Source organism: Mirounga angustirostris, unplaced genomic scaffold (assembly GCF_029215605.1).
Source record: "Mirounga angustirostris isolate CCGP_5_RB_7025 unplaced genomic scaffold, mMirAng1.0.hap1 SCAF_5, whole genome shotgun sequence".
In the NCBI taxonomy this organism is placed as follows: Eukaryota; Metazoa; Chordata; class Mammalia; order Carnivora; family Phocidae; genus Mirounga; species Mirounga angustirostris.
The window spans coordinates 118,169,973-118,191,016 of record NW_026991713.1 but is presented as its reverse complement, the minus strand read 5'-3'; the positions used below and the strand labels follow the sequence as shown (position 1 = coordinate 118,191,016).

General features: G+C 40.4%; 1 protein-coding gene across 1 annotated transcript in view; it reads right to left on the bottom strand.

The window, feature by feature from the left end:
* The window catches only part of CUNH10orf67 (chromosome unknown C10orf67 homolog), a 151,154-nt gene that overhangs the window by 42,831 nt on the left and 87,279 nt on the right, over positions 1 to 21,044 (bottom strand). The window contains exons 10-13 of the mRNA XM_064591968.1: positions 15,847 to 15,999; positions 9,638 to 9,770; positions 8,372 to 8,430; positions 356 to 421 (exon numbers count right to left, since the gene is read on the bottom strand). Of these exons, the coding sequence (XP_064448038.1) occupies positions 356 to 421; positions 8,372 to 8,430; positions 9,638 to 9,770; positions 15,847 to 15,999 (411 nt within the window). The remainder of the gene's footprint in view (positions 1 to 355; positions 422 to 8,371; positions 8,431 to 9,637; positions 9,771 to 15,846; positions 16,000 to 21,044) is intronic.

Genomic DNA, 21,044 nt, shown 5'->3' with positions numbered 1-21,044 from the left:
GTACAAATTTACAGTTATAAAATATATATGTCACGGGGTTGCAAAGTACAACATGGGGAATATAGTCAATAATATTGTAATAACGTTGTATGGTGACCACACTTACTGTACTGAGCATAGCTTAATGTATGGAATTGTCTGTCGAATCACTATGTTGTACACTTGAAACTAATATAACATTGTGTGTTAATTATGCTTCAGTTAAAAAAGTCTATAATTATGCATGCATTTAGATTATTGACGAAGGTGAAATAAGTTTACAGTAAAATGTTTACAGATAAAGTTTATAAATCTTTCATGATTAAATTGAATTCCTGATTTCAAATTTATTAGGAAATAATGTAAATCACCTTACCATTTCTTGAACTAATGATTTTTCATAATCGAGCTCACATAGTAATCTGTCTCTACCATCAATTAGCTAAAAGAGAAGAATATTACATTTTGATTAAAGAAAAGAACAGAATGTCTAAAATTCCTCCTCAGCAGAATTTAGCAACACGTATTTTGATTTTAAACAGGAGAAAAGGGGATTCTAATATGATTTAGAAAATTTAAATGTCTGTAGATTATCATGTAACAATAATACATTATTATATAATTACTGTATTTTTACTAGAAAAGCAAGCAAAATATACACAGGAAATGCCAATTTATTTACAATCTTCCTCACATTACCCCAACAGAATGTGACATCAATATATAATAAAGCAAGTAGAGTCTGTCAAGAAGAGAAATTTTGCTCTCCTCTTTATAGGACCCATTTCTTTTCTTTTAGATTTTTGTGTTCTATTTCTACGCACATCAAACTCTCTTCATGCCACCTGAAAACAGCCATCAAAGAGCATACACTGGGGGCGCCTGGGTGGCTCAGTTGGTTAAGCGACTGCCTTCGGCTCAGGTCATGATCCTGAAGTCCCGGGATCGAGTCCCGCATTGAGTCCCGCATCGGGCTCCCTGCTCGGCAGGGAGTCTGCTTCTCCCTCTGACCCTCCTCCCTCTCATGCTCTCTCTGTCTCTCATTCTCTCTCTCAAATAAATAAATAAACTCTTAAAAAAAAAAAAAAAGAGCATACGCTGTAGGGCCACTGCACTCCTATGACTTGCCTCCATATCTTCAGTGATTATTTGCCATTTGTGTATATTTATATTATACTATATTAGATACACTGATATAATATAACTGATATATAATATATATTAATATATATCATGATATACATGTTATCAATGATATATAATATCATATATTATGTATTATATATCATATTATATATCAGTTATATAATATATACACATATGTGTATATATGTATAAGACATATAATATATACCAGTTATATAATATTATATACATATATTGGACGTCAGTTATGCTATATACACTGATAAACTTCAAACCTTGATTCTGACATCCACTCAATTAATTCATATATTCATTTATTTATACACATGTATAGATGTGTATATTAGATGCCGGGAGGTCTACGTTCGTCTACGGAGGTACAGAAATGAAATAGAACAGATCTCTTCCTCTGGAGCATCTACAGTATGGTAGGAGAGCAATGTGAAAAAATGACCATAATACGTAAGAAAATATGTTAATAAATCACATTTTCAGGTGGTCAAAAGCATAGCGATCTACATACCCCAGCAACCAGTTATAATCAGATATACCAGGAGAGGTACTGTTTGACAATGGTCTTGAGGGATACGTGCAATTTGGAGAAGGAACAAGGCAGAGAAAACAGCAAACAAAATAGCATAGCAACTGGAGAGGAACATGGAGTCATGGAGGACTTGGGGAAGGCTTGGTGTAAGGGGACCCAAGGTGCAGAGAGACAGCAGTGGCAGGAAAGGAGGAGGGTTGGGTGACCGTAGGAGAGGCCTCGCTCCCCACAGTCAGGGGTGGAAGGCAGAATGATGCAATGAGCCGAACAGGAGTCTGTTCAAATGGGAGCTCTTCTCCTTACTAGCTGTGTGGGTTAACTAAGTCTCTGCTTCAAGTCTTAGTTTTCTTGTCTGTAAAATTAAGATAATAAAACCTATTTCAAAGAGTTCTTCTGGAGAGAATTTAGCTGTTTCTGGCATCTGAAAATCCCCCAGTGTATTTTTGGGTGCTCTGATTTTATACGGTAGGCAATGGGGAACCATTGAAAGTTTTAGCACGTACAATGAAGGTAGGACACAGCTATGGCAGAGTGTGGAAGCTAGATCTGAAAAGGGATGAGGGTGGAGACAGGAAAATGAAGTTCGAATCTATGGAAATGATGAGAGCCTCAACCAAGTCTGCAGCAATGCTGTGACAGAGAAAGGGGATTTAAGATCAATTCTGGACGGAAAATCTACAGATTGAGTGACCAACTAGATATAAGGTATAAAGGAGAGAGTAGAGAACGACCTTAGATTTCTCATCTGTTCTTCAGGATCCATGGCAAGTTCATTCATTTAAATGGGGGAACACAGCAGAATCCAAATTCAAGGGGTAATGAGTTCAAATTTTGACAGTGGGTTTGATGAGCATGTAGAGCATTTTTTCAGCAAATATTTTTTAGGGCTGATGACTAAGAATATAAACAAGACAGTTCCTGACATTAAGAGAGCAAATAGTCCCAGATATGCAGGGCCATAGAGGGAGCTTCTAATTACCATAGGAAATGGATGGGGACTGTCAAAGTGCATGTAACATCAAAATTAAAGATGAGAACAGAGTTGAAACTAGAGACGTGGTGTTCAGGGTAATCACGAAGCAGGAGAGGAAGTTTGGAAGTCACTGGTAAACAAGTGTGCCAGTTATGGGAGAGGCTGAGGTCAGCTAGAAGAGAAAATGAGGAAGATCAAGGTTAAATAGAATTCCCAAGAATGGAATTCAAGTGGAAAATGGAGAAGGAGAAGCCACCGACAGGTATTGCTTAGGAAGGAATGAAGAATTGTGTGAAGAATCAGAAGTGAGCATTGCTGCAGAAGACTCTATGACATGGCAAGTAGTCTGTCATATATGGCAGAAAATTCAGGAAGGAAAAAAACCTCAAAAGGATTGAAGGCGGGGCGCCTGGGTGGCTCAGTCGTTAAGCGTCTGTCTTCGGCTCAGGTCACGATCCCAGGGTCCTGGGATCAAGCCCCGCACCGGGCTCCCTGCTCAGCGGGAAGCCTGCTTCTCCCTCTCCCACTCCCCCTGCTTGTGTTCCCTCTCTTGCTGTGTCTCTCTCTGTCAAATAAATAAAATCTTTAAAAAAAAATTAAAAAAAAAAAAAGGATTGAAGGCAATATGAATCTCACTGTGACCTTATCCACAGGGGGAGTGAAAAGGGGCTGGTAAACATAGATTTCTTTTAAATAATATTTGAAGTACAGTAAATGGCAATGGGTTGGGGGTGATTAGGGTCAATGGATACCACCAAGATGATGGTTTCACTACGTCTGTAAGCTAGAGGAAAATTTTTAAAAGCATAAGAGAGAAAGGGGCTGATGAAGAAAGTTCCAGAAGAGGAAGAAGGAAGAGATGAGTCAGGGAATAGATGGAAGGATGAATCAGGGCAAAGAAGAATGATCCTCTTCAGATAAAAAGGAGTAAAGGTAAGGCTAGGTAAGCTAAGTGACGGAGTAAGAGAGCGCAGAAGGGGGAAAAAAAAAATCCAAGTGTCCGCCATGTTTCCTGTGAGTTAGGAAGCATGGAGGATGGAATATGGGAATTAAGAAAAGTAGTGGAGATTAGAAGAGCTGTAGGGGGTAGTAAGAAAGGGTGCTAAGTAGATCCAAGTGAAATGCTAAGCAGGGAGAAGGTGCAGCTACTCTGGATTAAAACCCCATATGCTTGCAATGCCACCAACAGGCAAGGATTGGCCCATCTCCACTGGAGCAGGGCTGGAGAACAGTGGGGACTGGCTAGATAAGGGTCTCCGAAGGTGACACAGTGGTATAGTTGATAAGGTGGGAGGGTAGATGGCAGGTTTAGGGAAAGTAATGGAATGAGGTGGAAGGAAAGGAAAAGATTTTGTATTGAGTCATCATACCTTGGTCTGAAAAGGAGTGTCACCAAGTTTTCAATGGGTGTCAATTACCACAAACACCAAGACCATTAGCCCCAACCCTTCCTGCCTCCTTAGATCACTCTTCATCAATGACCTCTTCTGCTCTACATCTCCACTCTCATTCTTCTTTCCATTGGCATCGTTTAAAAATATTCTAGTTTCTTCTTTAAAAAAGAATTCCTCCCTCAGCCCCATGTCCCTCTCCAACTACTCCCCTACTTCTCTCTAGCCATCCACAGCCAAACTTCTAGAGAGTTGCCCATGCTCACCGTCTCCACTTCTGCATTCACCCTGCTTCTCACCGGTTCCCACCGTTCCAGGAAAATGACTCCCATTAATATCACCGGGGTCACTTTGTTGCCAGAGCTAATTGCCTAATCTTCCCTTTTGAGCCTTTAGCACAGTGCAAAGGAAATTCTCCCTTGCTTGGCTTCCGTGATGTCCCCTCTCTGGCTTCCCCTACTGACTGTTCTCATCTTCATTCGAATGCTCTCCAGCCTCAACTTCTCCTTTACCTCTCCCACCTTCAACATTATCAATGACCATAGCTTTTACTGCCTAAACATCCCTGGAATTCATCCTGCTTGATCATTCCCAGTGTCACTGTCCTCTTTCTGTTTCAGATTATACTTTCTCTGGTCTATCCAAGTAGCCTCTTAACTGGTCTCTCTAGCTCCAGATTTTCCTCCCTCCTTCTCATTTTCTTTCTGAAACGTGAAACCAATTCTTCCACAATGTTCAAGGCTCCCCAATGCACTCAGAAGGCAACTCAAACCCCTTAGCATGAATAATAATCCTCTGCCATGAGCCCTGCTTCTTACCACCCCTTGCTCTCACATACCCCTCAGCTACAGCAAATCACATGCACTTACTTCCCTTTTGCATGTTTCTGACCCTTCCCACTTCCCATATCCCTTTCCTGGCTTACTAGAACCTCTCTTCTGGGAGTCAACTCAGAGTCCTTCCTCCAACCTTCCCGGATCCCTTACAATCCACGCTGGGCTCCCCAACATGGCCCACAGCAATCTATGCTGCCCTGCATCCTGATGCTGATCACACCCTGAGCTGTCATTTCTGACTTCTGGCTGACTCCCTCCCAGAAGGAGATTCATATTAAGGCCACAGCTGGAATATAGATTCAGCTGTTATTAGATTATTGGAATTTAAACATGCAAGTTACTGAATATCATAATAGACAGTGCTGCAAACCCTGATGGAAGGCACGAGATCAGCCTACCCAAATACAGGCCATTTTCAACTTGGTTTTCATTGAACCCAGGGCTAAAAAAAGGAAACATGTGTCTTATCCAGGGGCTTCTGAGCTGTTTACCCCGCCCCCTTCTTCTGCCCCAACACAAATTCTCATAGCTCACCGGATTCCTACCTTGTACTTTAGCCATACCAAATCACAAACAAGTCCACAAACATATCTCATGCTGTATGCATTCACGGTCTGACCCAGCTCTTCCACCTTCCTACCTACCTGGAAAGATCAGCTCCAGTGAAAGAGTGCAAAATAAGTGTGGAGCTATGTGTGAAGCCTTTCTAGAACCTTCCAGGTAAAGCTAGACATCTCTTCTCTATGTACATACTTCCATTACAGTCCACATCACACAGCCCAAGGGTTTTTGTCTCTTGCTCTAGACTTAATCTGCTCTACAGCAGGGCCGTGTGTGTGTGTGTGTGTGTGTGTCTCCGCAGTAGCACAGAGCCTGGCCCTAAAAGGCATCTAATAAACATTGCTGAATTAACTGATATAGTGGAGGATATTGGAAACCAAACCAGTAATATCAGCTCTTGTTTGTTCAACAACTCCTGACGTGCTTGCCAGTTGACAAAGCACTTTGATGCACATTATCTCATTCTATCTTCACAGTAAGCCTGTGAGAGACAGGAAGAAGGATAAGGCACTGGCCCAAGGGACCACAGTGGCAGAAATGGAAGAGGAACCCAGGGTTCTAGATTCTTTCTGCTCAATACAAATTTGTGCTTATATTCAGTGTCTCTGTGGAGGTCCAGTACGTATAAAGAAAAAAAGAAAAAAGGATTTAGAAATGATCAAACAGACTAAGGATCTGCTATATTTGCAGCTAGCAATCTAGCAGCTATCTCTGCTAGAAGAGAGCTGTGAATTAAAAATATGGTGCAAGATATATATAATTTTGAATTTTATAGTAGCCTTGTTAAAGAAAAGGTAAAAGAAACAGGTGAAATTAATTTTAATAATATATTTCATTTATCCAAATATACATTCAAGATATTATCATCTCAATGTGTAATAATTAATATTAATAATCATTGCTGAGATATCTCACTTAAACTAAGTCTTTGAAACTCAGTGTGTACTTTTCATATACAGCACATCTCAATTCGGGAGCTAAAATTTCATCGGAAATATTTGATCTGTATTTAGACTGCATAAAACTTACAGAAGAAAAAGCAGATTCACATACCAAGTTATTTAAAATATAAAATGTATTTAAAATATAACCAAGTTATTTAAATATAAATATTTAAAATATTTATTTATAAATCTTTAAATTTAAATTAAAAAATTAAAATTAAATATAATTTAAAATTGAGTTCTTCAGTTGCACTAGACACAGTTCATATTTTCAACTAGCCACATGGGGCTACCACTGGGCAGTGCAGACCTAAGGAAGCTGAGGATGCATTTAACTGAAATATTTAAGCTCACACAAGGTATAACTCGTCACTCGAAGGGGCATGTTTCTTTCTAATTGGTGGCTTCCTGGTCAGATTTTTCGCTTTAATTTCTTGTGCTCCTCACAGAGAATAGTAAGCTTCCACAACTCATCTCTACCAGTGACAGAACAGACTGAACAGTTTTAGAAACATTTAAGCCTTCCTTGGAGGTTAAGTGACACCAGAAAGCTGGGACTTCATTTTCAACCGAAGACATTGACACTAAAAAGGTTAAACTTGTCTGTCCACAGACTCTTGTTTTCTCTGTGAGGACGGGACTTGTACTGTCTCCGCTGCAAACAAGGTGAAGTGCAAGAAAATGAACTCTCTCTGCAAATCCCCATCGATGGGTTTGGTTTTCAGAGAAAACATCGCCCAACTCTGACCCTTCAGGGTAACCAAGTCTTTAAAAAAATAGTTCCTTTTTTTTTTTTAAAGATTTTATTTATTTATTTGACAGAGAGAGACACAGCGAGAGAGGGAACACAAGCAGGGGGAGGGGGAGAGGGAGAAGCAGGCCTCCCGCAGAGCAGGGAGCCTGATGCGGGGCTCGATCCCAGGACCCTGAGATCATGACCTGAGCCGAAGGCAGACGCTTAACGACTGAGCCACCCAGGCACCCCTAAAAAATAGTTCTTAAGAGTAATTTTATCAAAAACCTAAGAATACCCTGAACTGTAAAATCAGGTTGAAATTTGGACCTAAACTTAGGCACAGGTGGTCATTCGTTAGGGCTCTGGAAACATGGCTAGTGCCTCTGAGGGAATGAATGTTTAATTAAAACTGAATGTCACCCAGTTTTAATTAATTTTCATTTTAAAACTGGCACTCAATTCAGTGAGTGGAGAGCATTGATGTTTATTTGGAATAAGTCAGGGATGTAAACACACGTTTTCACCTGTAAATTTCCTGAACTCTAAACACACATCTTCATTCTATGAATCACTCAAAGAGCATTTGTCCACACACCAGGCACTGTGCTCAGCACTGGGAATATACCAGAAATGGAGATGATACCGTCTCTGCCCTCATGAGGCTAGCAGCACGGCAGGGAAGACAGCCCGTCGCTGAAAATGTGTTGATAGCTAGGATGGAACGCTACCACTGAGAGCTAAGAAAGCCCAAAGCAGGGGCACCCGACCTGTGCGGGAGGGCGGGACTGCTGTGGTCCTGCGGCCTTGGATGCACTGGGAGATCTTGACCTTGCTGATACCCAAAAGAATTCCAGTTCTCAATACAGATTTCCTGCACAGCATAAGCCCAGTTCACATGCAAACAGAAAAATGAACATGAAGCCCCATCTGGGCTGAAAATAAGATTGCTCCTTCTTAATAATAGAATTCTCCCACAAGCACACCTTTGGATCCCCGGTGTCCATATAAATTTTCAGTTCCTTACAGTCAACAGGGTAGACACTCAGTTATCCCAAAGGAAAGAACTATCTGTACATTCATTCATTTTCAAGACTGAATCCTTATTTATTACCAGAGACCCTACCCAAATCACGGGAGAGACTAAATACAGAAATGGACTTTTCTCTACACCCCAAGACAAGCGGGACACAGTGTTATTTCACTGTCGTGCTGACATTTCAATGTAAAAAGAGTCGTTCATCAAGGTAAAACATTACAGTACCTTTTGAATAGTTTTATGATTCTTTTCTGCCTTCTCTTTCAGACTTACAATTTCATCTCCTATAAACAAAAGGAAAGAGAGACCAACCATGAAATTACAAGCTTATGGCCCTGTATTCAAGCTCCCTGCTTCAGGGCAGGCTGTACACGGCTGGCAGACATGCTGGACGCAAGTCCTAGCAGGACTGTGACCTTCACAACTGCCCTTGACATTCACAGCCTTCTTCCTGCTGTTCAGACGGCTGGTCAGATAGGGATTAAGAACTAAGTTCAAGATCCAAGTGTGGCTGAGGTCTAAAAGCTTTTCATCCATACTAGCAATGGACATTTTTGCCGTTAGTCACAGCCAATACAAAGTGCCTTAGCAGGTGGCACTTTATGACTCAGTAAGAACTAGAAAGTCTGAAAAAGCAGCATCGCACCACATTAGAAGGGAAATGAAACTACACTGGCATGGTATAATTTATATTCAAGGGATATTGTAATCTATCTGATTTCATCAATATTTTGCTCTAAGTTTTTGTGGGGTTTTTTTATTGCTTTTCATCACTGCAGGTAAGGGGAACACCATGTAGGTAACAGAAATACAAAGATAACAGTAAGTGAAAAAAGACTTTAAAGCAGTCTAACTTTGGTGATTTAAATGCACCTTTTGCCAACGTTAAGGTATGTAAAAAAGGGGAGTATGAGGCATACACATGAAGATTTGTGCTTTAAATTTGTATCCAAAATTGAAGATAGTTCCGTAGTAAGTAGTGCCATATTTTTCTGAAGGGCTAACTCTGTTCCTCCATAAAGGATACCCCAGTCTATGTGCTTAAGTATTTAAAGGTTATAAATTTTAGATAATCAAGCAAGCATATGAAACAGAAATCAGCAAAAGTCTCTGTCGATTTATAATATTTCTAGGTGAAATCTTAGTACATTTTTCAAAGGTCAATGTTTGTCTTGGGGGGAAAACAAACACCCTGAGTTAGAATGGCATGGCTCAAAAATATAACCACAAATAAACCCTCTTTCCCAAGCAAGGAATGCCATCTTCAATAAAAATCAAACCGATCTTAAACTCTCGTATAAAAGCAGGAAACAAGGAAAACACATTCATCTGGACGGTCTTTCTTCCTATCCATCTATACATGTAAATCCAACTGATCTTATACATGTAAACAACCAAGCAAACATATGTTTGGTGAAGACAAACACCGCTATGGATTTTATGAAGTGCCCAATGCATAGGGTTTTCTCAAAAATGACTGTAAAAGGTTACCTAATACTGAATTTTCCTTTAGATTGAGTCGGATTGCTTCTTCGAGTTCTGAAATGATCTGAAGCAGTCTCTTGTTTGCCACTTTGTACTCCAAATTTTCCCTCTCTAGCATCGTCTCTCTGGCAAAAGTGTCCTGAAAGATGGGGAATTCCGTATTTCTAAGCAGAAGGCCAAGGATTTAAATATGCAACACAAGACAATACAGATGCAGAAGAGCTATCATATAATTTTCTGAATTCTATTACACACTTATAATATGAATAGTAAAAAGGAAGGAGATTAAATAGAGCTCGCTGGAAGAAAGGCTGCAGTACATTCTGTACAAAGACCACAGCACATGGGGACATTTTATTGACAGGAATAATGCATATCATACTGTTTGTGTGCCCTCATCATTCAGGTCAATTCATTATGGAGGCTGCGTCCGGGGAGGCAGCTGGGGCCCCTCCACCCACACGTCCCTCTGTGTGTGTCTGAAGCGCTGTCCGCCTGTAACTAGGCAGGCTGGGGGGACCGGGACGGGCAGCGCCAGGGGGTGGCAAAGTGCACGGTTAAGGAGGGGGGCTTGTTGCCTTTGTGGCATTTCCCAGTGTCAGCGCTGCCGGTGTCATGAGGAGCACATCACATGTCAAAGCGGTGACGTGTTCAGCCTGGGAGCCGCATGGAGTCCATCAGGCGCACGGATATCCACACAGTTGGTTTTCGGCTTGGTGGAGGAGCCACCCAGAGGCAATTCATATTCTGAACATTAACATGGCTTTGCATGCCTGTCACACTGGGGACTGTGCAGGCGTTTAATGCTATTGAAGACTTCAGTTTAAATCTCTATGCAAACAGCGATTACCTTGTAAGAAGGTTTCAGGATAACTTACAACAAAGGACTTTAAAGTTATAGTTTTAGTAAAGCAAACTCATTTACATTTTTATTATGTGCGTCTTTTGTTTAAATCTTGCCATGTCCATTATGGGAGAGACTTTTTCTTACGCAATAGAAGCTTATTGGGACAGCTACTCTTCCTTTCTTCTTCTTCTTCTTGTCTGTTTCAAAGCTTTTCAAAAACATCTGAATATACTCTCGCTTATGGCTGTCGAGGTTTTACCGCCACACATTTTAAAAAAAATTAAGATGTAATGGATTGGGGAAGCTGGTGCAGAACTTTGTACTTCGTGATGGTAAAATATTAAACGATCACACAATCTCAAAATATTAAGGAGTAGGCTGAAAAGTCATTCTATTATTGTGCTAAAAGAGATAGAAAGTTCTATATGCCTTGCTTCAAAACTCATATGGTTAACAGAAGTACTTTTGAACTTTAATCTTCAGACCAATTATAATGTATTCTTTTTGCAGCAATGCCATGATTGCTAATACAAAAAAAAAAATGAGATCTCCTCTCAAAAACAAAATCTTCCTTCCCAACATACTGGGTCCCTTTTGAAACCGTATTTTTATTTAACCTTAGAGAGATCTGAAAGTAAATTATTAAAATGTTTTACTCTGTGACCATAATGTCTCAAAAGAAAAAGAAGTGGCTACAATTTTTGCAGTACATTTAATAAACCCAGTACATTCAATAAGAAGCCACCTACTAATAAAGTTAGTCTTATCAGAGTTAATTTTTAAAACAATGTTAAGTTTTGCACTAAACCCAATACAAATCTTTATGATTTTGATCCACCATTTCATTTACATTATTTGAGCCCAACTCATTCTTAATTCATGAGAACTAACAAATCTAATAGTTAATAAACAGCACTGTTTTAATAAAGGAAGAATCCCAATCGTTAATTTCTAGTCCCACGTGGTTCAATTTGAAACCATCACAGAAGGTACTTATAGACTAAAAATGGTTTTTAAACAAAAACAAACAAACAAACAAACAACTCATATTTGTCTCCAAAGGCTTAAGCATACATTTCCTAACTGGCAGAATATGAATGACCACAGTGAATGATATGAGCACTCATTATCATAAACTAAACAAGAACTATTTGAATTCATCACACGAAGCATGAAATGTATAAGTGGTAGCAGCTAATACCTCAATGCGTTTTCTGAAACTCTCGTATAAAAGCAGGAAACAAGGAAAACACATTCATCTGGACGGTCTTTCTTCCTATCCATCTATACAGCTCCCGTGCTTGTGAGGTTAATCTTTAGCTCTGTCCCCACCATCTGTCAGCTGCAGGAACTGCACGTAATTAACTATTCAGACTCCCACAGCAATGAGGACACTCATTAGCAAAATGAACAAAGGGATAGTTCTGGGCTGCCACGGTCATCTGTTACACTCTGAGTGGCAGGTTTTGTGGTGGTGTTCCTTCTACCATCTGCCCACACCACTAGTTTTTGGCTTATTTAAACCATGAGACTTCTTTAAAGTAAACTGCGTTAACAAACCAAGGTTAAAAAGGATGGAGATCATTAAAAGGTGGTTAACTAGATGTAGCTATTTAAAGCCGCACCGTAGCTGAAGAGAGATGGTGTGTGATCCACGATCATTCTGGAATTTTAAATTTCGAAAGGAACTCGCCAAGGTAAAGTTTTTCTATCACGCTGTGAAAACGAGGACTTCCCGCGGTGGCTTAGGCACTAGTTCTCTGGTGAACATTGACGAGATGGGCAGAACCGTCGTTCCCCGGTTTCGGAATCCTAAACAGATCTTGAAAGAATCGTTTTTGTAGACTTGGTGTACTGTAGAGCCTTGCTACTCAAAGTGTGGTCCACAGACCCTGAGCCCCGGCCTCACCCAGGAGCTTATGGGAAACGCAGACTCTCGGGCCCCAGCCCAGACCCACTGCCAGAATCTGTATCTTAACCAGAGCCGCGGAGGATCCATACACACAATGAAGTCTGGGGAGTACTGTTTAGAGCCCTGCATGTGCCCCTCAGCAGTCCCCCTTCTGCCATATTGGTGTCTCAATTCTGCAGGCTCCCCGTACAGTACTTGGACATCTCAATTTGCTGCTGGGGGGTGCAGGAGGGTTTTGATGCATGCCCGCCCGTGCTGCCTGACAGTCACGGAGAAGAGCAGGTGCTCTCCCGGTGAGTGACAGCCAGGAAAGTGGCGCACTGGGGCAGTGCAGCCCTGCAGAGTTGCCACTCTTGACGGACAGCTCTGTTTCGGAGCTGTCAGCAACAAGCAGTTACGTTCCCTTCTCGAGGGGCGGAGCGGGGGCGTGGTGATGGTTGCACAGCTCATTTATGGGAGGGTAAGGGGAAAAAATGAAGTCAGTTGCAATTAAAACGCACGTGCATGTGTGCGGGCAGACACGCGCATACCTGCGCATGCGCCCTGGCAGCCCAGCCTCCGTTTGCAACCCTCAAGGGGGCTGATCAATGGAGCGCACGACAACCGGAGAACCACAGCGACATGCAGCTAAGTCACGACCGTTTCCTACAGAACTAAACTGGAAAAGAGGCTCAGTCCTTGAGTGACGGTGCTCGGAGGGATATTCAACATCAAGCCTGGAGAGATGAGGCTTCTATAACTTAAAGAGCTCCCTTTCCCGATTTCCATTTTGTTATAAATATGATGTAAGCTAGCGGTTTATTAAACTTTCCCTTTGCGATCACAGTCTCATCAGTTTTTCCTCAAAAACCATTCTAGAGAGATGTTATGACTACTTATTAACTATAAAGCTATTCATATAATTTGACTGTCAGTAAGAATGAACTAAAGTGTTTCCCTATTGCTTATTCAGCTTGCTTATTTCAAGTCGTTTCAAGTTATCTCCACTGCGACTTTGAACTTCTCCGTTTGGTTCTCCAAATTCTGTTTTCCAAATCTAATCTCACATGCTTGGTGTCTTAAGCTTTTTTATACCACCAGAGGGAGCAGTTGTATAAGATGAAATTTCAAATTTAAAAAGCTCTCTTTCAGATCCTCGGTGGCATGGAGTTTTAGGAAATCTTAGAGGATTAAAAAAAAAATTATTCTCCATAGGTTTATTTTGTATAACTCATGATCTGTTTTGTGGCCTTCATGTCCATGTTCCTGAAATGCACACCAGTCCCGACTGCTCTACACTGCCCTCAATCAAGGTGGGAGACCAGCGCCATACATTTTGTGGGGGTCCTCAGGAGCTGGGAGAAATGTATACTCCCAGTAAATCAGGAGTATCTTCACCTCCCTCAAACCTTAGGGTGTTTACAGAAATTGGGATGTGGGGACAAATTTTAGTGGAATAACCAGGGTATTCAGGATGTCTTCCTGAGCCAGCAGGGTGGAGCCCCCCACTTCCCTTGTCCTCACAAAGCCGCTACCCATCCTCATCCTCCTTCCCCTCTGCATCAGAGAGAACAGTTACCAGGTTGAGGACATTTTGAGATGTAAACCTTACAAAATAGACCTCATGCTTTAGTGTAAGGAGCTCATTTACCAAATAGGGATGGTCTGAACAGGTCCTGAGGTCTGTTCAGAGCATTTCATGGAATGTAAACTAGATGGTCATAAGGACTTGTGTATTTCCTCGAAATGATAACTAGGATTTATGTACTTAGCTTTCTTCAAAGAACTCAAAGCAATTCACATTCAGTACAACAGGTATCCTTCTCACAACTATCTCTTTTAGCTAGGCAGGTATCTTTGCACTTCACAAATGGGAAATAAATGGACAAAAATCACCCTGTCAATCTATACTGGATATCTTTGACCAAGGAAAGATTAAAAGCCAAAACTATTACAGTTGTTTTAGTCCTTTCTATTAAATTATTGTCTCCAAAAGATAAGACTAGAATTAGACCCAGGAAAAGGTTAAAGTAAGTGCAAAAACTGGATGTGCCTCTTCCAAAGCAGTCAGAACATGTAAAAAGAATTAACATTTAATTAGATCTATGCTACTAACACTTAATATTTACTTAGAAGATACTCAGGTTTTTTTAGAACATAAACAATTCTAATAGATTATACAAAGTAAACACTTCTTCACCAATTAGTAAACAAAATCCTTCAGAATGATACAAGTGCAATACCTTCTCTCTTCTAAACTTGGAGTTTTAAATAAGATTACTAGTGTGAGATTTAGGTAAATTATCTATTGCTTTAAAAGGACTGGCAAAGCATAAGTGTTTCTTCCTAGTGTTGACATTTGGATGTATAATTTTTCAGACCATTTCTGTGCATATCTATGCATGTGTCAATATTTACATGTGTATGTATACACCTGTATGAATATATGTGTACATTATAATATTATAATATTATAGTCTATTTTATATATACATATCAACTAGTTAATTTGGAAAATCACAACCTTGACACCTTACTGTAGAGCATAGAGCTCCACATCCTTTTGTGGGCTTCAGATTCAGCAGGACCTCGGTTCACATGCTATCTCTAGCATGTACTAGTTGTGTGCCTGGGGGAAGTAACTTAACCACCCGTCTCTGCTTCCTCCTCCATAAACTGAGCCAGGAGATGAGAAGAGGTACCACTGATGAGGCACGTGGTGCCTGCCAGTTGATATTCAAAAGATTGTTATTCCTCTGGCCTCTCTTCTAGCCTCTCTGACTCAATCAGCTTCTTGCTCTTAGAATCTAATAATAAAGTCTCCTCTGTGGCTCTGAACTGTGGTTGGGCCACCGCCAGTGGCTCAAAGCTGACTTGAGATGAAAATGAATTCACTCTCAGCGTCCACACTTTCCAGAGCCCTTAAAATTCTCCTCCTTGACAGGAGTTTAGCCTCTCCTTGCTCTCTCCTTCCATTTCTGTTCCCACCAGTCCTTTGTCCAAGTAGTTAACCAATTTCTGGCTCCCTTGGAAACAAGGAGAAGTGGGAGCGGGGGAACCCTTTGAGAATTTTTCCTTGAAGGTCCTCCTGTTCCATGGTGCTTCGTGGAAGCCTCCGACATGGAGATTGCTTTGTGTCTTTCAAACTATCTAAACAGCAAAACAGGGTTGGAGTCTTCAAAATTAAAACAAAAATCTACGTGCTTTTCTAGAATAGGACAATTTCTGCAGTGGGAAATAGTTGATTTCATTTCTATTACAAATAAAAATTGAAAACAATTATATTGCTCCTATTTATAACAATTATGGGTTTTCTGGAATATGCCATTGAGCAGAAAAAGGTTGGACTGGCTGATGTTGTGGAGAGATGTCCAAGATATACCACTTGTATTTCCTTTATTCTTGAGCCAAACTTTTGGAAAGTTATAACTTTATTTATATATATTAAAATTAATTATTCATTGCTTTGAAACTTACACATTTTTGAAGTCTAGACTCTTTGTATTGGTCTAGTTCTTCTCTTAATTCCTTAATAACTTCTTCTCTATCCTTCAGTTTTTTTAACAAAACACTCATTTTGATAGTAGTTGATTCTTGCACAAAAGTCTCTTCTTCCACCTCAAAGAATTGCTGGGGGGAAAGCAACATTAAAAATCAGACACTAAGTGAGCACCATCAGAAAGTAGTTCATGTTTTATTTAAGCTACTGTCTTGTAAGTTATTTTATTTTTGGAACTTGCACACAATTTTCAGGAAATAACTATATTTATATTGAATGATACGCTAACGTGCCATAGAATATGGCACGTTATTTTATTCTCCTATAAAACACAAAGCATTATGTGGTACTCTAACTGCATCAGCCACGCAAGTAATCACAGTAAACCTTAATTGTAAATTCACATCATGGTTGTGAATGTCCTACTTCAACCTTCCCCTAGAAAGGAAGATAGCAAAAATTTGAATATGTAAAAAGAGAAGTAAGCTTCAGTGGTGCAACTAATTCCCCCAGTGGTTTGGTATGGAGATGTGGAGACAAGTACCATTTCTTTCCTTTTTTTCCACAGAAAAGCTTTGTAGACCATTAATCTAGATAGACTATGCTTCATTTGAAAACTTAGGAAACTGAGACCAAAGCAGAGGAAGATGCATTTAAATAGAATTTTTTTTCCTTGCAAAGCTGTGGATAATGAACCATTAGGCATAAGAAAGTAATCTTCAGGGTCTATATGCATAACCATTCTAAAATTATGTAATTCTAACATATCATTCAGTTCTCTCTGCATGAAAAAAATGGCTATGTTTCTGCTTTTCTTAAAAAAACTGAGAAAGCTGTTTTTTGATAACACTAATCAAATAGAAATTAAATGAAAAAATACACTCTCAAATTGGTTTGAAATGAATTTGTATATTAGTTGATACCATATATCACATATGGTGTTGCTCTTATTTTAATTCATTTGACATTTAATTCATTTGGCTCAGTCGGTTAAGCGTCCAACTTTTGATTTCGACTCGGGTCATGATCTCAGGGTGGTGAGATTGAGTCCCGCATCAGGCTCTGTACTGGGCATAAAGCCTGCCTAAGATTCTTTCTCCCTCTCCCTCTGCCCTTCCCCTACTTACCCTGTTCCCTCTATAGAAAAAAAAAATTTAATTCATTTGACCTTATATCATGAGCATGTCCCATGTCATTAGCATTTTACATAAATGTAATTACTGATGGTTACATCACATTCTGCTCTATAGACATGCCATTATTTATATAATTATAATATATATTTTTTAAGTTTTTTATCATACCGTATCTTTATACCTACACCTCTGTCCACATTTCTCATCTTTTTTTCTTGGCATAGATCCCTAGAAGTAGAATTCCTGACCAGAGCATATAAATGTTTCAGTGGTCTTGATTCATTTCACAGATTTCTTTTCAAAAAGATTGTGCAGTTTATATTCGACCTTGAGGATGAGGATGTTTGTCTTACTACATTCCCTGAATCACTTGTATATTTTCTGAGTCTTACTATGACAATATATGAACGTACTATTTTATTTTTGTTTTAATCAGCATGTTTTACCTCTTATTTATTTAAAGATTTTATTTATTTATTTGAGAGAGAGAAAGCAAGAGACAGAGCATGAGCAGAAGGGGAGAGGCAGGGGGGGGAGGGGGAGGGGCAGGGGGAGAGGGAGAAGCAGATTCCCTGCTAAGTAGGGAGCCAGAAGTGGGGCTCCATCCCAGGACCCTGGGATCAAGACCTGAGCCGAAGGCAGATGCTTAACCAACTGAGCCACCCAGGCACCTCTTTTTTCAAAAAGTAAACTCTACCCCTGACATGGGGCTCGGGCTCACGACCCTGAGATCAAGAGTCACATGCTCTACCAAGCAAGCCAGCCAGGTTCCCCTGAATCAGTATGTTTTGATCACCAAAGTGAATTTTTTTAATATCATATTAGATATTTATGCTATATGTTTTGAAAATACTCAATTCTAATTATATGCCCTTTTGCTGAGAACTCAAAATAGTTTTAGAACTCCCATTGATCTATTCAGTAGTTTTATTGATTAGATTTCCTATTTCCATTTGCTGGTGTAGAAGTGCCATTTCCTGACAGCTTGTTTTAAGCATTTAGGTGCTTCCCCGTTTGCACTCAGTACTCTGAAGAACCGTGTCACAAAACCAAACAGGGACGAAACACTTACAAAATGAACACTGTTATACTTATTCCAGTATATAAAACTCTCATTTTCAATCCTGATGTGTAAAATCATATTGTCCATTTTGAACTCTTGAGAATTACAGCATGATTTTGTTTTTATGTGTTCACTGCTAATATATTTGAGCACATGCACATACAGGAAATGTAGTAAAACCTAATCACATCTGCTAGTATTTCAGAGTTAGATTCACAAACTAAAATTGTTCTTTAATATATGATGAACACCAGTCAACTGAGGAGCATAATATACCAGGGTAGAATTGAGAGTCACGCTAGGAACAGAACACTGGCAGGGCCTACGTTGCATTACTGTAAAAATCAGCATATGACTATGCAGTATATTGGGAAAGATTGAAAGTAAAACAATCCACATGACAATTCCAGCTTTTTAAATTGAGTGACATTAAAGAACAGGGTCGGGGCACCTGGGTGGCTCAGATGTTAAGCATCTGCCTTCGGCTCAGGTCATGATCCCGGGGTCCTGGGATCGAGCCCCGCGTCGGGCTCCCTGCTTGGCGGGAAGCCTGCTTCTCCCTCTCCCACTCCCCCTGCTTGTGTTCCCTCTCGCTGTGTCTCTCTCTGTCAAATAATAAAATCTTAAAAAAAAAAAGAAAAATTAAAAAAAAAAAAAAAAGAACAGGGTTGACTATCTAGAGCAGGATAGCCTGCATCGACAGACCAGCTCGGTCACTTAGTGCCCTGTGCCCGAGTCTTATTATCTGTAAAATGAGATTCATAGCAGTACCTAAAGTACTGTGAGAATTAAATAAGACAATGCACCTAAACCATTTTGAACAGTGTCTACAACACAATCAGCTCCCTGTAAGTATTATACTCTGGCATTTGATTTTCATTCTTTCTTATCATTCAAATCCAGATGCCACTGGCCCTGGGAAGCCTTAGCACCCCACCTGCCCACCTGCCCTCCACTGCTGTGTTCTTTCTGTATCTTGTCCTCTTGGGTCACTTCATTTATTATTTGTTTATTTGCTCACTAATTTTTTATGTTCTGAAGATGATGGATTTTACTTTTAAAGATTTATTTACTTATTTTTTTTTAGAGAGAGAGTAGACTGGGAGTGGGGAGGGCCAGAGGGAGAGGGAGAGAGAGAATCTCAAGCAGGCTCCTTGCTGGGCAGAGCCTGACATAGGATTCAATCTCAGACCCTGAGATCAAGACCTGAGCCGAAACCAATAGTCAGACGCTTAACCAACTGAGCCACCAAGGCGCCCCTATTTTACTTTTAAAAACCTCCGAAACAAATAATACATTATATGTTAAAAAGAAAGAAAGAAAGAAAGAAGATAGTAGGAAGGGGAAAATGAAGGGGGGGAATTGGAGCGGGAGATGAACCATGAGAGACTATGGACTCTGAGAAACAAACTGAGGGTTCTAGAGGGGAGAGGGGTGGGAGGATGGGTTAGCCTGGTGATGGGTATTAAAGAGGGCACGTATTGAAGGGAGCACTGGGTGTTATGCACAAACAATGAATCATGGAACACTACATCAAAAACTAATGATGTAATGTATGGTGATTAACATAACATAATAAAATAAAATTTAAAAAACAATACTATTTACAATAAAGAGATATTCTGTGCTCAAAAAAAAAAAAAAAATCACCAAAATAAAGACGCTTCCGACAACCTGGCCAAGTCATCTCCTCTGTGACGTGACGCAAACCATGCTGAATGCTCCTTTAAAATGCCCCCAGGAACTGGGCTGAGATGCTGCACAAACTCAGCAGTGTGGGAGCGAGCCGGCCTGTCTGAAGGGCTCGGTCCCTCTGGACTTCAGGGCAGGGAGGGTCATGCCGTTCTTTGGAAGAACAAAAAGTTTTACTTCTGACATTTCACAAAATAGTTGTAAGGCCCAAACACATTGGATTCATTTCTCTTCATCTCCAGGAATGTTTCTGATGTTCGACCAATGTTTATTGAATGAGCTGGACTCACGAGGAGATAAGCGGAAGGCACTTTTATTTTTCTTCACCACCCTCAAATCTGGTCTCCCGTCTCATGTTTCTTACCTCTTAGAAAAGCCCTCAGGAAAGTGCCACAGCTTTTTTTTTTTTTTAACTCTTAAATAACGACAACAAAACTGGATAAAGGAAAGAAAGATAGGAAGAAAGCATAAACCATAAATGAATGAATGAATGAATAAATAAAATGCCCCAAATCTCAATCCAGCCTCCTCTTACCCAGCAGGGTTCCTGTCACCCCCAACTGTGGCCTCCCTCGGACTTCGCATCCTGTGGTGGAGAAGAGGGGCCAAAACTGGCTTTGTTTTCTAGTACCCAGAAATTTGATCAAATGCCAGTCCAGATGTTGCTGTGAAAGTATTTTTTTAGGTGAGATTAAGATTAAAATCGATAGACTGAGTAAAGCAGATTACTGTCCATAATGTGGATGGGCTTCATCCAACCAGTTGAAGGTCTTCGGAGAAAGACAGGTCCCGTGGGGAGAGGGAATTTTGTCAGCAGACTGTTTTGGATTTGAGTGCCGCCGACACCTGGATCTCTGGTCTGCTGGTCTACCTTGCAGATTTCAAGCTTGCCAACCCCCACAATCGTGTGAGCCAATTCCTTAAAATCAATCTCTCTCTTTTTCTCTCTCTTGCTCTCTATACACACTGGTTCTGTTTCTCTGGAGAATCCTGACTAATATAATATCTACATCTAAAGACCATAAACTCACACTGACACCTCCAATTCCAACCCAACACCATGGCATTTATTATAGCCCGTCTCCTTTCCATAGCATAACCCCTCCTCTGGCAGCCAGGAAGCTGGCTCCCACAATACTTTATGGGCTGATGTGTTTGCTCAATCCTCCCTTCATGCAACCCATCTCCTGACTGCATTGTGCCACCAAGAGCTTGCCTCTGATTCAGGCAATGGGACAGAAAAGGCAGAAACATGCCTTTGGTCTTTTAATTCACAATGGCAAGA